Below are 11679 nucleotides of genomic sequence, written 5' to 3'. Positions count from 1 at the left end.
ATGAGATTCTTAGCTCCAGTTAAATCAGCAAAAAGCCAGAGTGGAGCTATGGCTCATGATGTGGCCTTGAGTAAAAAACATAAGGAATAGCTCCCAGGCTCTAAGTTCAAATCCCAGCACCAAACAACAACTCCTTTGGGAGGAACCAGTACGGAAAAGAAGGCAGGCAGAATCCCAAGAGTAGTGGGAAAAAGTCAGGTGATGGAGGTCTACCAAGTAGGGGAACAGTGGCCGAGTCCCAGGTAGATCTGGCTTCTGGCCTGGATGCAGCCCTTAGATATTGGCAAGACAGAGGTGCCAAGCATCTGTAGAAACATGGTTAAGGACTCAGACATGGCCCCCACCAGGCATTGTGGGTACTTGTGGTGGAAAGCTAAAGCTAAAGATGCATCTTCAGACAAAAGGCCCAAGTTCTAAGAGGGTGTGGGGCCTTCGTTCAGGCCTGTTCATGCCCCTGAAAATCTCCCAGACAATTTCCCTGACCTCAGGCTGTGAGAAAAGAAGAAAAAAAAGTAAAATATAGTGTGTGTGTGTGTTTGGAGGGGATGTGTGTGTTTGGGGGGGGTGTGTGTGGAGTCATAGCTTGCCCGAGCCCAGTCCTCCCCACAGGCAGTAACCACACTGACACAGTTGCAAAAAAAAAAAAGAAAAAAAAGAAAAAGAAAAAGAAAAAACAACCTTCAATTTTATACACTTTGTGGTTCAGAAGCAACATAGGCAAAATAGTGGAACAGTTTGTGCTGGCCCATCCCACTTGAACATGCCTGGCCCTTTCCCCAAGGGGTCACAGAACCCAGGACCCCTGCCTGGCAGGACCCCACATAAATTACAGGCCCTTGGGAGGGGGCCAAGCCCTTACAGGTCAAGGCCAGAGGGAGGAGGACCAGCACCTTGTCCCATCCGGGCCTGCTGGCACCCAATGTGTGTGTGTGTGTGTGTGTGTGTGTGTGTGTGTGTGTGTGTGTGTGTGTGTGTGTGTGTGTGTGTGTGTGTGTGTGTGTAGGGGGACCAACCCATCTCCCCAAGGACAAGTACGGGGAGCAAGTAAAGCTAAGGAGAGGGCTTCATGAGACAGGACTCCCACACCTGAGGTTGGGGAGATTTTCCTGGACACCCCACAAGGCACTACTGACCCAGACTATAAGGTAGCGCGTCCACCTTTGGCCTCCAAACATCTTTCAATCCAGAAAGCCTATTCTACTCCTGTCCCAGGCTCCCACTGAGGTTTAGCCTGGGAGAAGGAAGGGACCTGGGCTCCTTTCTCGCCTGGAAGAGATAAGCCACGAACCAAGCAGGCCAAGCCCAGGCTAGCCGAGGACCCTCTCCCGAGGCGCTGGGCTCCTGGGGTCCTTTGGCCTGGGCACCACCACCACCACCACCACCACCACCACCTCCCCTCATGTTTTGCACTGGCTGTTAGGAATGAATAAATAAATAAATACCTCCCCGCCCCCCCTCCCCGGCCCCTACAGCTGGCTCTCCTCCTCCTCCAGGGAGCGATTGAGTCCGGGGATGAACTTGAGCAGCCGCCGGCGGAAGCTGCGGTACTTGGTCTTGCGCAGGCCGGGCCCGCACAGGGCCTGCTCGCGGGCCTCTGTCCACAGCGCGCCGGGCGCGCCTCCGCCTCCGCCCGGGCCGGCGCACCGCACGCTGGCGCTTCGGCTCAGGGCGGCGCGCGGCACCGGGCCGGGCCCCGAGGCCGCCGGGGCCTCGGCCGAGCCCACGCCCGGGGCGCGCGCGGGGGGCAGAGGGGGCGGCAGGGTAGGGGGGTCGGCACCCCGAAAGAAGCACGTGTGGTAGACGGCGGCGGCGTCCTCGGGGTCGCCCCGGGTGCGCCGGGCACCCCCGCGGGGACCTCCTCCAGGGGCAGCGAGCAGAGGCCCAAAGGGCAGCGAGCCGGGGAGCAGGCCTGCCCCGTACAGGCAGGAGCGCACGGACTCCAGCGTGTCGTAGATGCTCGGGTCCTTCACCACCAGCCCTGCAGGGGGAGAAGACACCAGGGAGGGTCCCCAGTGAGGCCTGGGGTCCCAGGGCCCCGGCGGGAGATCTGCTTTCTTCTTGTTGATCCCACTGTGGTCCTGGCCAAGGCCCAACTCCAAGCCCCAACTTGTCTCAGCTGAAACATGGTTAGGGTAAGCTGGTGGCTCACATCTGTCATCCTAGCTGTTCAGGAGGCAGAGATCTTGAGGACCGGGGTTCAAAGCCCCGGCAGAAAAATGCATGACACTCATATCTCAATTAACCATGAGAAAAAAAAGCTGGGCATTGTCTGAAAAGAAATGTATTCATTATCTGATTTATGTAATATAACCCCCCTCCGTACATGACCTTTAAATAATATTTAAAAAAAAAAAAGACAGGGGAAAAAAAGCTGGCAGTGGAGTTATAGCTCAAGCTGTAGAGAGCTAATAACAACAAAAACTTCAGGGACTATGCCCAGGCCCTGAGTTCAAGCCCCACAACTTACACGCACGCATGCACCCCCCCCCCCCCCACACACAATCAACTGAATTATAAACCTCCTCTCCTGGTCATAGGGCTTGAACTCAGGGCTTGAGCATTGTCTTTTAGCTTTTTCACTCAAGACCAGTGCTCTAGCATTTGAACTACAGCTCCACGCTTAGCCTTTTTGGTAGTTACCTGGAGATGAGAATCTCATGAATTGCTAACTTTGAGTCATAATCCTGTGGTCTGAGACTCCTGAGTAGCAGCCTGGATAATAGGCCAGAGCCACTGTGCCTGGTTTATGAACTCAAATCTTTCCCAGGACCACTTACGACAAGAAGGCCACCAGCAGCTCTGTGCTGCTGGAAACAGAGGCAATACAAGGATGGACAGCAGCCCAGGACTGTGTGGTGCCCAAAGTAGTAGCTCAGCAAACACCTTTTCACTGCCAGAGGGACCAGAAGCCCAGTAGCTGTCAGGAATCACAGACTGGGGTTTCCACAGGGCTCAGGCACCCCCCTACCCCGTCCCCAATCCACTCACCATGCACCAGCCGCTGCTCCTGTACCATGAGGGATCTGTACTCTCCCCACTTCTCATACAGGGTTTGCTGCAAGACACCCCCCCACACCCAGTGTCAGGGGGATTTGCTTAACCAACCAGGGATCAAAGAAGGTTCCAACAGAGGAAGGAGCCCTAAGAGGGCAGGGTCTGAAGGACAGCACTCAGAAGGGGAGGGGAGGGGAGGGGGCTGGAAGCTCATTCACCCCTTACCTTCAGGTACTGTAGGCGAGCCTCCAGTTCTGCCTTCCGGATAGATGTCCCATACAGCGTTTCCAGTCTGAAGAATTGAGGGAGCAAAGGGGGAGTGAGCCCACAGGCTGAGGAAAAAAATGAATGTGCCTAAGCTCCAGAACCCTCAGGCGCCACGGCTCCTAGTCATACCTCAGAACATTGCCAGATGCCTTGATGATGTCGACAATCTCCCGATGCCGGATGCCTTCCACATTCAGCCCATTGACGCTAGCAATGGTGTCCCCTGCCAGGCAGAGAGGAGGTCAGAATCAGCTCCACAGGCCGGGAGGGAAGAATTCAGGCCCCTATGCTGGCCAGGGGCGGGTAATAACTTCAAGGGACATGTGTGTGTGTGTGTGTGTGTGTGTGTGTGTGTGTGTGTGTGTGTGTGTGTGTGTGTGTGTGTGCGCGCGTGCGCATGCATGTGTCCTAAAGCTAAAGTGCTATCCCTGAGCTTCTTTTGCTCAAGGCTAGTGTTTTATTACTTGTGCTATAGCTTCACTTACAGCTTTTTAGTAGTTTATTAGAGATAAGAATCTCACAGACTTTTCTATCTAGGCTGGCTTTGAATAAGGATCCTCAAATCTCAGCCTCCTGAATAGCAAAATTACAGGTGTGAGCTACCAGCACCTGGCCTTCAAGGAATACTCTTGAACTCCCTACCTGCCCCATAGAAAGGAGTAAGGAGACATTCTGGGCATCTTTTACCCTATCCAATAGTGGCACATGCTACCACAATCCACAGAGGCACATGTGTGTAATTTCAGCTATTTGGGAGGATTCAAAATTGGAAGCCAGCCTTGGTAACTTAGCAAAATCCTGCCTTAAAATAGTAGGGCTTGGACTTCTTGTCTACCATATGCAAGGCCCTGGGTTCAATCGTTAAAATCACAAAGAAACACACACACACACACACACACACACACAGGCCAGGAGTTTGGTTTAGTGGTAGAGTGCTTGCCTAGCATACACAAAAACCCAGGTTCGATTCCTCAGTACCACGTACATAGAAAAAGCTGGAAGTGGTGCTGAAGCTCAAGTGATAGAGCTCTAGCCTGGAGAAAGCCCAAGGACAGTGCTCAGGCCCTGAATTCAAGCCCAGGACTGGCAAAAAGTCACTCTCTCCCTGCCTGCCTACAGTGTCCACTAGTTTATCCAGGCCTGGAGCATCCCAGCCTAGGTGCCAGGATACACTCAAATGCATCAAGCACTCATGTATACATATCCTTAGGTGGGTCTGTCTCCAAAGACGACTGAGCCCTCCTAGGTCTCTGGGCTATTCCTAAAGTTTCTGAGTAGCTCATACCTGAGGGATCCAAGTGCCTGTGGCTCTTATCTGTAATCTTAGCTACATGGGAGACTGAGATCTGAAGATCGAAGATCAAAGCCGACCAGGGAGAGATAATTCTGTAAGACTCTTATCTCTGGAGCAGCTAGGATTATAAATGTAAGTCACTGGCCCGAAGCTCATCACTTCCTCCTTAGGAGGATATAACCGAAGTACCCACACACTTGAGTTGCATTGGGGCAAGGTAGACCCTCCTGGATCCTATCAAGTACAATGGAAGGCTGCTCCTGTCTCAGCCCCAGCTCCAGCCCATGCTGGGTTACCAGACTGCCAAGAAGAGGCAGATCAACAGCACAGCAGTAACATCACATTTACTAGACCCTGGCTCTGTGCCCAGGGAACCCCCCCTCTCCCACACTGTGCTGTGCCATAATGATGTGTTGTGACCCCCATTTGCAGACAGGACTGTGCAAGATCACAATTCCATAGCTCTAAAGACTGGATTCTATCCATTCACTCCCTGGCCTTCTCAAAGTAGAAAGGTTAATTTCAGGAGCGATTGTCTTACCTCTTAAAATCATACCCTGCCCCAGTGCCTACCTGGTGTGAGTCCAGCCAGCTGGGCAGGGCTGGATTCATGAACGCGGCAGACAAAGGTCACCATCTCCACACGTTGTTCCTCACGGTGGTGAAGGCCATAAGTCTATAATGAACAAGGGGACCCTCAGTCTGAGGACAGGCACGTCCATCTGTCCCTCAGGCTGGCCTCCTGACCCCTAACCCCTCCATGCCCCATTTTTCCCACCTGGATTTCAAAGCCAAAAGTCTGGTTATCCTCCTTCTCCAAAGTCAGCACTTTCCTGTGGGAGACACAGGGGTCAAGACCACTAGAAGTAGGGCTGAGGCAGGAAGGTGATGAGTTCCTGGTCAGCCTGAGCTACATAGACAGTTCTAGGCCAGACTGAGCTATGTAATGAGTTCCTGCCTCAAAAAACCCAACCCAACCAAAGGGATCCAAAATGAAACAAAACAAACAGAAAAAGTAGAAGTGTAGCAGTTCCATAGCTTGGTCCCTTAGGATGTGGAAGTCTAGATTAGAACATGCCAGAAGGACCCACAGTTTCCAGTGACAAGCCACTCACAGATTTTTGGAATGTCCTTTCAGACTCAATTGGAATTGGCCTCAAGGAGCTATACACAGGATAAACCAGGCTTTTCTTTCTTTTTTGGGGGGTGGTAAGGGGGGCGGGAAGGGAGGTGTACAGCATCAGAGATGGCTGGCCCCCCAGGGTGGAGTAGCTACTGCATCCTAGCCTTCTACTGAGCTCTAGGCTACACTCATGGATGAGTTAAGGTCCCCAAATTCAGCCCCAACCAGGAGCCTCTTGGCTCCACAGCTTTGGGGGAAGGACGGCCCCACCCCCAGAGGCCAGTCACGAGGGCCCAGCAGAAAACCACAGCTGCTCCTCCCAGCTGTGGTGGGGCCAGCCCACCAGATGTGAGGGCTGGGGGGAGGGGAGCCTGAGGCCGCCCCTTCCCGCACTGAAGGCCTGCCCGCTGGACACAATGGTTTGGAGCTGTTCCAGATCCTCGCCTGTTGGGGGAGCCCAGAGTTTCCTCTGCCCACCCCACCCCCTTCCTTCCCGCCAGCCAGAGGCAGAGTTAAAGCTGTGCTGGAAGGCCCCTGCAAGTCGACCAGCCTTAGAAAGCCTGGGGAGACCAGGCCCCTCCTGGCCTGACCCACATTCTCCAACCCCCTTGTGCCAGCCTCCGACCTCCCATCTGAGTTCTTCACCCAGAACCACACGTCTTTCCCTCTGTGTGTCCTGGGGCAGACCTGGAAGTTCCACATCTGTCACTGTGTTCTCCGGGTTTCTGGAAGGGACAGCTAACTTATATTGCAGAGGCCCAGATGGTAAATATTCTAAGTTTTCTTTATAGGCCTCATAGGGCCTCTGTCATACAGGGCTCTTTGTTTTTCTTTTTACCACCCTTGAAAAATACAGAAATGAATCTAAAAAATTGTTAGCTGAATTTGGCCCATAGGCCATGATTTGCTGATCCATTTCAGAGGCAGTCAGGCCTGAATCACCAAGGGTACATGCGCAGAGAAACTGTGAGCTCCCGTGTCCTGTGTAAGTCCTACTTCTGACTACCTCTGGTCCTCCCTGGACGGCCACAGAATGATAGGATTGTCATGCAGCTACAGTTCTAGGCTTAGAGCTGGTCAGATTCAAGTCCCTGCTCTTAATGTGATCCCAGCTTGCTGGCCTGGCTAGGCTCCCTGGGGAAGCCCCAAAGGCCAGGTTTAGAGCAGTCCCACAACTGTCTGCTATTGCCCTCACTCTCCACCCCTTTTAGATCCCAATCTCCCCAGGGAGGGGGTAACTGACAAGGACTGGGGGTGGCTGAGGACTACCTCATGACTCAAAAGTCCCCACCTCCTTTCTCTGCCTCCCCTGCACACAGTGTGCACTCCCACCTGCCCCTCATTCCCAGTGTGGGAGCCATGGGGAAAGGGTAGAAGAATGACACACTGGGCTGGGTTAAATGCTATGTTGTGTGTGCAACCCCCCCCCCAGCACCTCATCTTTTGGACCACCGCAGAGGATGGGAGGGGGTGACTCACCGCTGCTGTTCAGGACTCTGACTGAGGTTCTTCCAACGGAATCCTGAGCCCTGGGCAAGAAGACAATCAAGGGAACAGGTGAGAGGCACTGTACTTGAGCAGAAGCGGAGAGTCACAATCCAAGAGATCCTTCACTTGGTTTCCAGCTCTAGACACAGCACGCCATTTTCCACCTGTCTGCCCTTTCCCTACCCCACATCTGTTTTGGTGCTGATGCATTTTTACTGAATGCAATTATCACTTTTACCTCCAGGCTTTACCCCTGGCTCCTGGGACCTTGGGGACACAGCTGTCTTCCTGTGTCCCAGATGACCCCTCAAGTTTTATTCTACGGGTTTCATGACCCTTGAAGTCCTGACCCTGTCCCTAAGAGACCTATATAGGGGCTTGGGCCTTCTAGGCCCTAAAAGCTGAGGCCTGGGCTTATTCCTCGGTGAGATTCAGAAAGGGGTAGGGAGTCCATAGCTTTCCTGTCAAGGCACTCCAAGACCTCCTATCAGTTGAGTCTCCCTATAAAGGCCAAGTCAATGATCTGGAGAGCTCAGTCCCAGGCCCAAGGAGATGGCAATTACAGGTTGGAATGTGGCAAAGGAGGAGACAGAGGTGTCAAGACCTCTTCAGAGAGCAATCATCCATCCTTGCTGCAGGTAATCAACTACCCCCAGCCATTTCTGGGTCTCAAAATGACCATGTATTTTCTGGATCCATAAAAAAAAATCGTAGAGGCTGACCTTGTGTGTCATAATACTTAAGGAGTGACATTGAGAGTTCTTTTGGGGAGAAGAGGTGACACCTGAAGAACCTTCCCTCTTGTGGGCCTTCGATGAACAAAAGCATTGTCTCTCTTTTGCCAAAATTTTGATTCTGGGAGGAAGCCCCATCCAGAACCAGTTCTTTCTCCCAAGTGTTCAAACACCGAAACAGCCCAAGGCCTCAAAGCTCGGGGCTCCAGTTAACACACCCTCCAATCTGCCCAAGATAAGAAAGAGGTGGGAGCTCTTTTTCCAGAACCAAAGATTAGCTTGGGGCTATGTGTGCATTTCCTAAATGGGCCAACAAGGAAGGACAAGGCAGCAAGAGAGAGAGACCCCTTTGTCTTTCAAATGATTTTCATAAAATGCAAATTCTCAACAAGCTATTCATTGTGTGTGTAGGGGGGGGAGTTAAGGAAACGGGGAGGGGGGGTTGCTGTCTGGAGAAAGGCCACCAGTTCTCTCTCCTTAACCTGGGAGTCTCGGGTCTCGGCGCCAGAGCGCTAAGGTCCTTGAGTCCAGAGGAAGAACCCCAAGGAGGGGGAGACGCAGGAGCCGGGTGCGGCCCGCATCCTTCCTGCCCCTAGAGCGCCCCAGATCCCTCCCACCGCGTCCGGTCCTGGCTGAAGTCCACGGAGCGGTGCCCTCGCGCCCACCCCGCACCCCAGTTGTGGGGCAAGGCGGTAGGCCCCAAGTTCAGGAATCCGAGCGCCCCTCCGGAAGGGTGTGCTCTCTCGGATCACGTACTTCTTTAGCCAGGGACGGCACGCGGCTCGGCCAGCAGCCCGTGTCTCTCTCTCTCGCTTGGGGCTCTGGGCACCTTAACTCGTCCGGGGAGAGCGGAGGGACCCCATCCCAGCCCTCCCGGCTCCAACTACAGAAAGGCTCGGAAGAGGGGGTCCCGGGAGATCGAGGCACTTGGGGAGAAGGGCGAGGGGCGCATTTAACTAGAGGCAGTGGGTCGGAGAAAGGGGGTGTTGGGACGGAGTCAAGGCAGAAGAAGAGAGGGAGAAGATGGGGCGGCGAGGGCGGAGAGTGGAGTTGAGAGGTTGGGGGCGGCATGGAGGGGGAACCACAGCCTTTAGAGTCGTGGGGCCCCGGTGGGGACGCTTTGCGCCTTCTTGGAGAGGGCCGAAGGAAGTCGATTCGGGTCAGAGGGCTGGACAATGGTGGGGCCATCAGCGGACCCCGAGTAGAGAATACCGGGGGGGGGGTCAGTCAGGCGCTGATAGGGTTGAATAGGTCCTGAACAAGGGACCCGGAGTGCGGAGACTCGGGGCGCGGAAGGACGCACCTTTCGGCGGGGTAGGGTGCCCCCGGACACGGCGAGCGCGCGGTACAGCTCCGCGGGGTGATAGTCCTCCAGCGCCGCGTACAGCTCATCGCCGGGGGGACCGGGGGTAGCCGCCGCAGCCGGGGACCCCGAGGCCGGGATCGGGGTGGGAGCAGCTTCGGGGTCGGGAGCCCGGCCGGCAGGGTCCGTGGCGGCCGCCGCCTCCTCTTTCTGCTGCAGCTTCCTGAGCCGGCGGAGGGTCATGGCTCCAGCGCCCGGCGCCCCTCCAAGGAGGCTCTGGCTCCGCTCAGTGGCGCTAGGGGCAGCTGGGGGGGTGCCAGCCGAGCGGCCGCGTGTCGCCTCCCTTTATAGGCTCGGGAGCCGCGTGGGGCGCAGCCCGCGGTGGCCTCGCCCCCAGAGCGCAGACTCCTCCCCGGAGCGCGCAGGCTCCGCCCTCGGCTCGCAAGCTCCGCCCTCGGAGGAGGGGAACAGCTCTCTCGGAGGAAACTCCGGCGCACCGAGGCACGGAAGGCCAAAACCTATGGGCAGGTCGGAGCAGGGTGGAGGGTGTGGGGAGGGGTTATTTTAGGGCGGGGACGGGGGCTGTGTGATCACTGGAGAAGGTCTGTGAAGGGTCTTCTCACGAAATTTGGGACTGGATGCATGTGGCAATTCATGCAGAAGGAACCCTTAGGAGATCGGAGATCTGAAGTCTGCAGCAGGAGACTCTAGGCCAGTGGAGAGAAGTCGAGGGGCTGCAGAGAGGGAACTCCCCTGAACTGCCTGGGTAGCAGCTCAATAAGGCATGAGAAGGCCAGAATTTCTCCTCTCCACCAATGCCCCAGAATTGCTGAAGGAGGCTGCGTATCCCATCTAGGGGAAGGGGGAAGGTGGAAACCTGAAAGCAACGGGAGGGGGATTCAGGCACGTGCTCTGTGCATTCTCCGTGGAGTTGTTCCTGCCAGATGAAAGTCTCCTGGGCTGTGATGATGGACTTCAGATCCCCTTTTCTCAGATTCCTTACTGTGTGATTGACTCATAGGGTTGAGGATGTGCCCAAGCAGAGTGAGTGCTCAGAATTGATAGGCCATTCACAGACCCTGTCTTCGGGACCATTCCTCAGACTCTTTGTTACCATGGCTGCGAGGCTGTGGGAGAGGCCAGGATGGCCCAGCTTGTGTGTTGTCGGTGGTGCCTGAATAAGAAGTGAGAGGAGGAAGTGGAAGGCTGTGTGTAGTCACCACAAGACGTCAGCACAAGCCAATGGGAGCCACTACGCAGAGGCCTTGGCTGCACTATCCCTACTTCCTTTCTCTAGTCTTTCCATATCTGTATGGTCAAGGGTGTGTGAGCGAGTGTTATGTGTATGTGTGCACTGGAACTGGGGCTCAAACTCCGGGCCTCTCACTCTCATTTGGCTTTTTCTGCTCAGGGGGCTGGCACTCTACTACTTGTGCCACACGTCCACTTTTGGCTAACTGGAGATAAGAGACTCATAGACTTTTCTACAAAGTAGAAAGATTATTATGTGTGAGCCCCCAGTGTCCAGACCTACACTGTTCTTCATCCTGCCTCTGAGCCCTTCTCTGCACCACTTGGGACCCACTAGGTGTCTGGGTTAAGGGTAGCCTTTGGTCTGGCAGGGAGTGGCATACTGTGTGTGTGCTTTGCATAAGGAGTGCAAAGGGGCAGACTCCACCCCCACCTGGGGAGGCCAGGCAAGGCTGTCTGTCTCAGTTCACCAGGCTGGCTCAGTTTCACAGACTGTCTCCTGCCCACATCCACCCCCACACCCCTGGGCCCCCCGCCCCACTGAGGTATGGGTGGGTGGGAGTGTTCCTCCAGTGCTCAGTCATTGCACAAATCCAGATGGCAGGATGCTTGTGGGGTGGGAGGCAGGGGAGGTGTGGGCACTGTGGGAGTGAAGAGCTCCCTCCCTTAGGGCCTCCTGTCCCACCTCCTCCTTGGGCTACCAAGTGGCCATCAGCTGAGGGGCTGAGCGAGTGTCAGTGGGGAAACATGGGACTCTATTGTGTGCATTAGCACAGATGGACCCCTGGACCGTCTGTTGCCTTTTCCTGACAGACTGGCATCTGTGATGGGCAGGGAGGGAGGGGTGGCAAAGGCAGAGGAGCAACCATTTCTTTTGTATTCATTCCAGGGCTCATCCCTGAAGGGATCCCACAGTGCTCCTAGCCCTACCTCTTCTGTGAAAGATCCACCAGGCCATCTCCTTGCCCGAGACCTGACAGTCCTCCTTCAGGTGTATAATCGGGAGGCAGAGTTTCCCTCTTCCCTGCTCACCCCTTTCTCAGTTTATGCAAGCGAGAAGGCCTCCCTGCCTCTAAGTGAGAGGACACCAGGAGAAATAAAGTCCACAGCTCAGTTTCCTGCAGGGCAGAAAAGTACTAGAGACCTCCACAGGAAGGAGGCACTTTTCTCCTATCGTTTGGGTTTTTTCCTTAAATTCTGGGATGTCAGAGACAGAGGGAACCTT

The 11679-nt window shown here is 54.9% G+C and overlaps 1 protein-coding gene across 1 annotated transcript; it reads right to left on the bottom strand.

Moving 5' to 3' along the window:
* Positions 1 to 986: 986 nt before the first annotated feature.
* Tamalin (trafficking regulator and scaffold protein tamalin) lies at positions 987 to 9508 on the bottom strand. The gene is made up of 8 exons (XM_090355867.1): positions 9204 to 9508; positions 7158 to 7207; positions 5334 to 5388; positions 5129 to 5231; positions 3391 to 3484; positions 3220 to 3286; positions 2989 to 3055; positions 987 to 1978 (listed from the first exon to the last, which is right to left on the bottom strand). Exons 1-8 carry the CDS (start codon positions 9444 to 9446, stop codon positions 1467 to 1469), a joined length of 1191 nt encoding a protein of 396 aa, XP_090211993.1. The 5' UTR covers positions 9447 to 9508; the 3' UTR covers positions 987 to 1466.
* Positions 9509 to 11679: the final 2171 nt, after the last annotated feature.

The sequence above is a fragment of the Megascapheus bottae genome, chromosome 2 (assembly GCF_031878675.1).
Source record: "Megascapheus bottae isolate mThoBot1 chromosome 2, mThoBot2.hap1, whole genome shotgun sequence".
In the NCBI taxonomy this organism is placed as follows: Eukaryota; Metazoa; Chordata; class Mammalia; order Rodentia; family Geomyidae; genus Megascapheus; species Megascapheus bottae.
The sequence above is the reverse complement of the archived record's forward strand: the minus strand, read 5'-3'. Positions and strand labels throughout refer to the sequence as shown.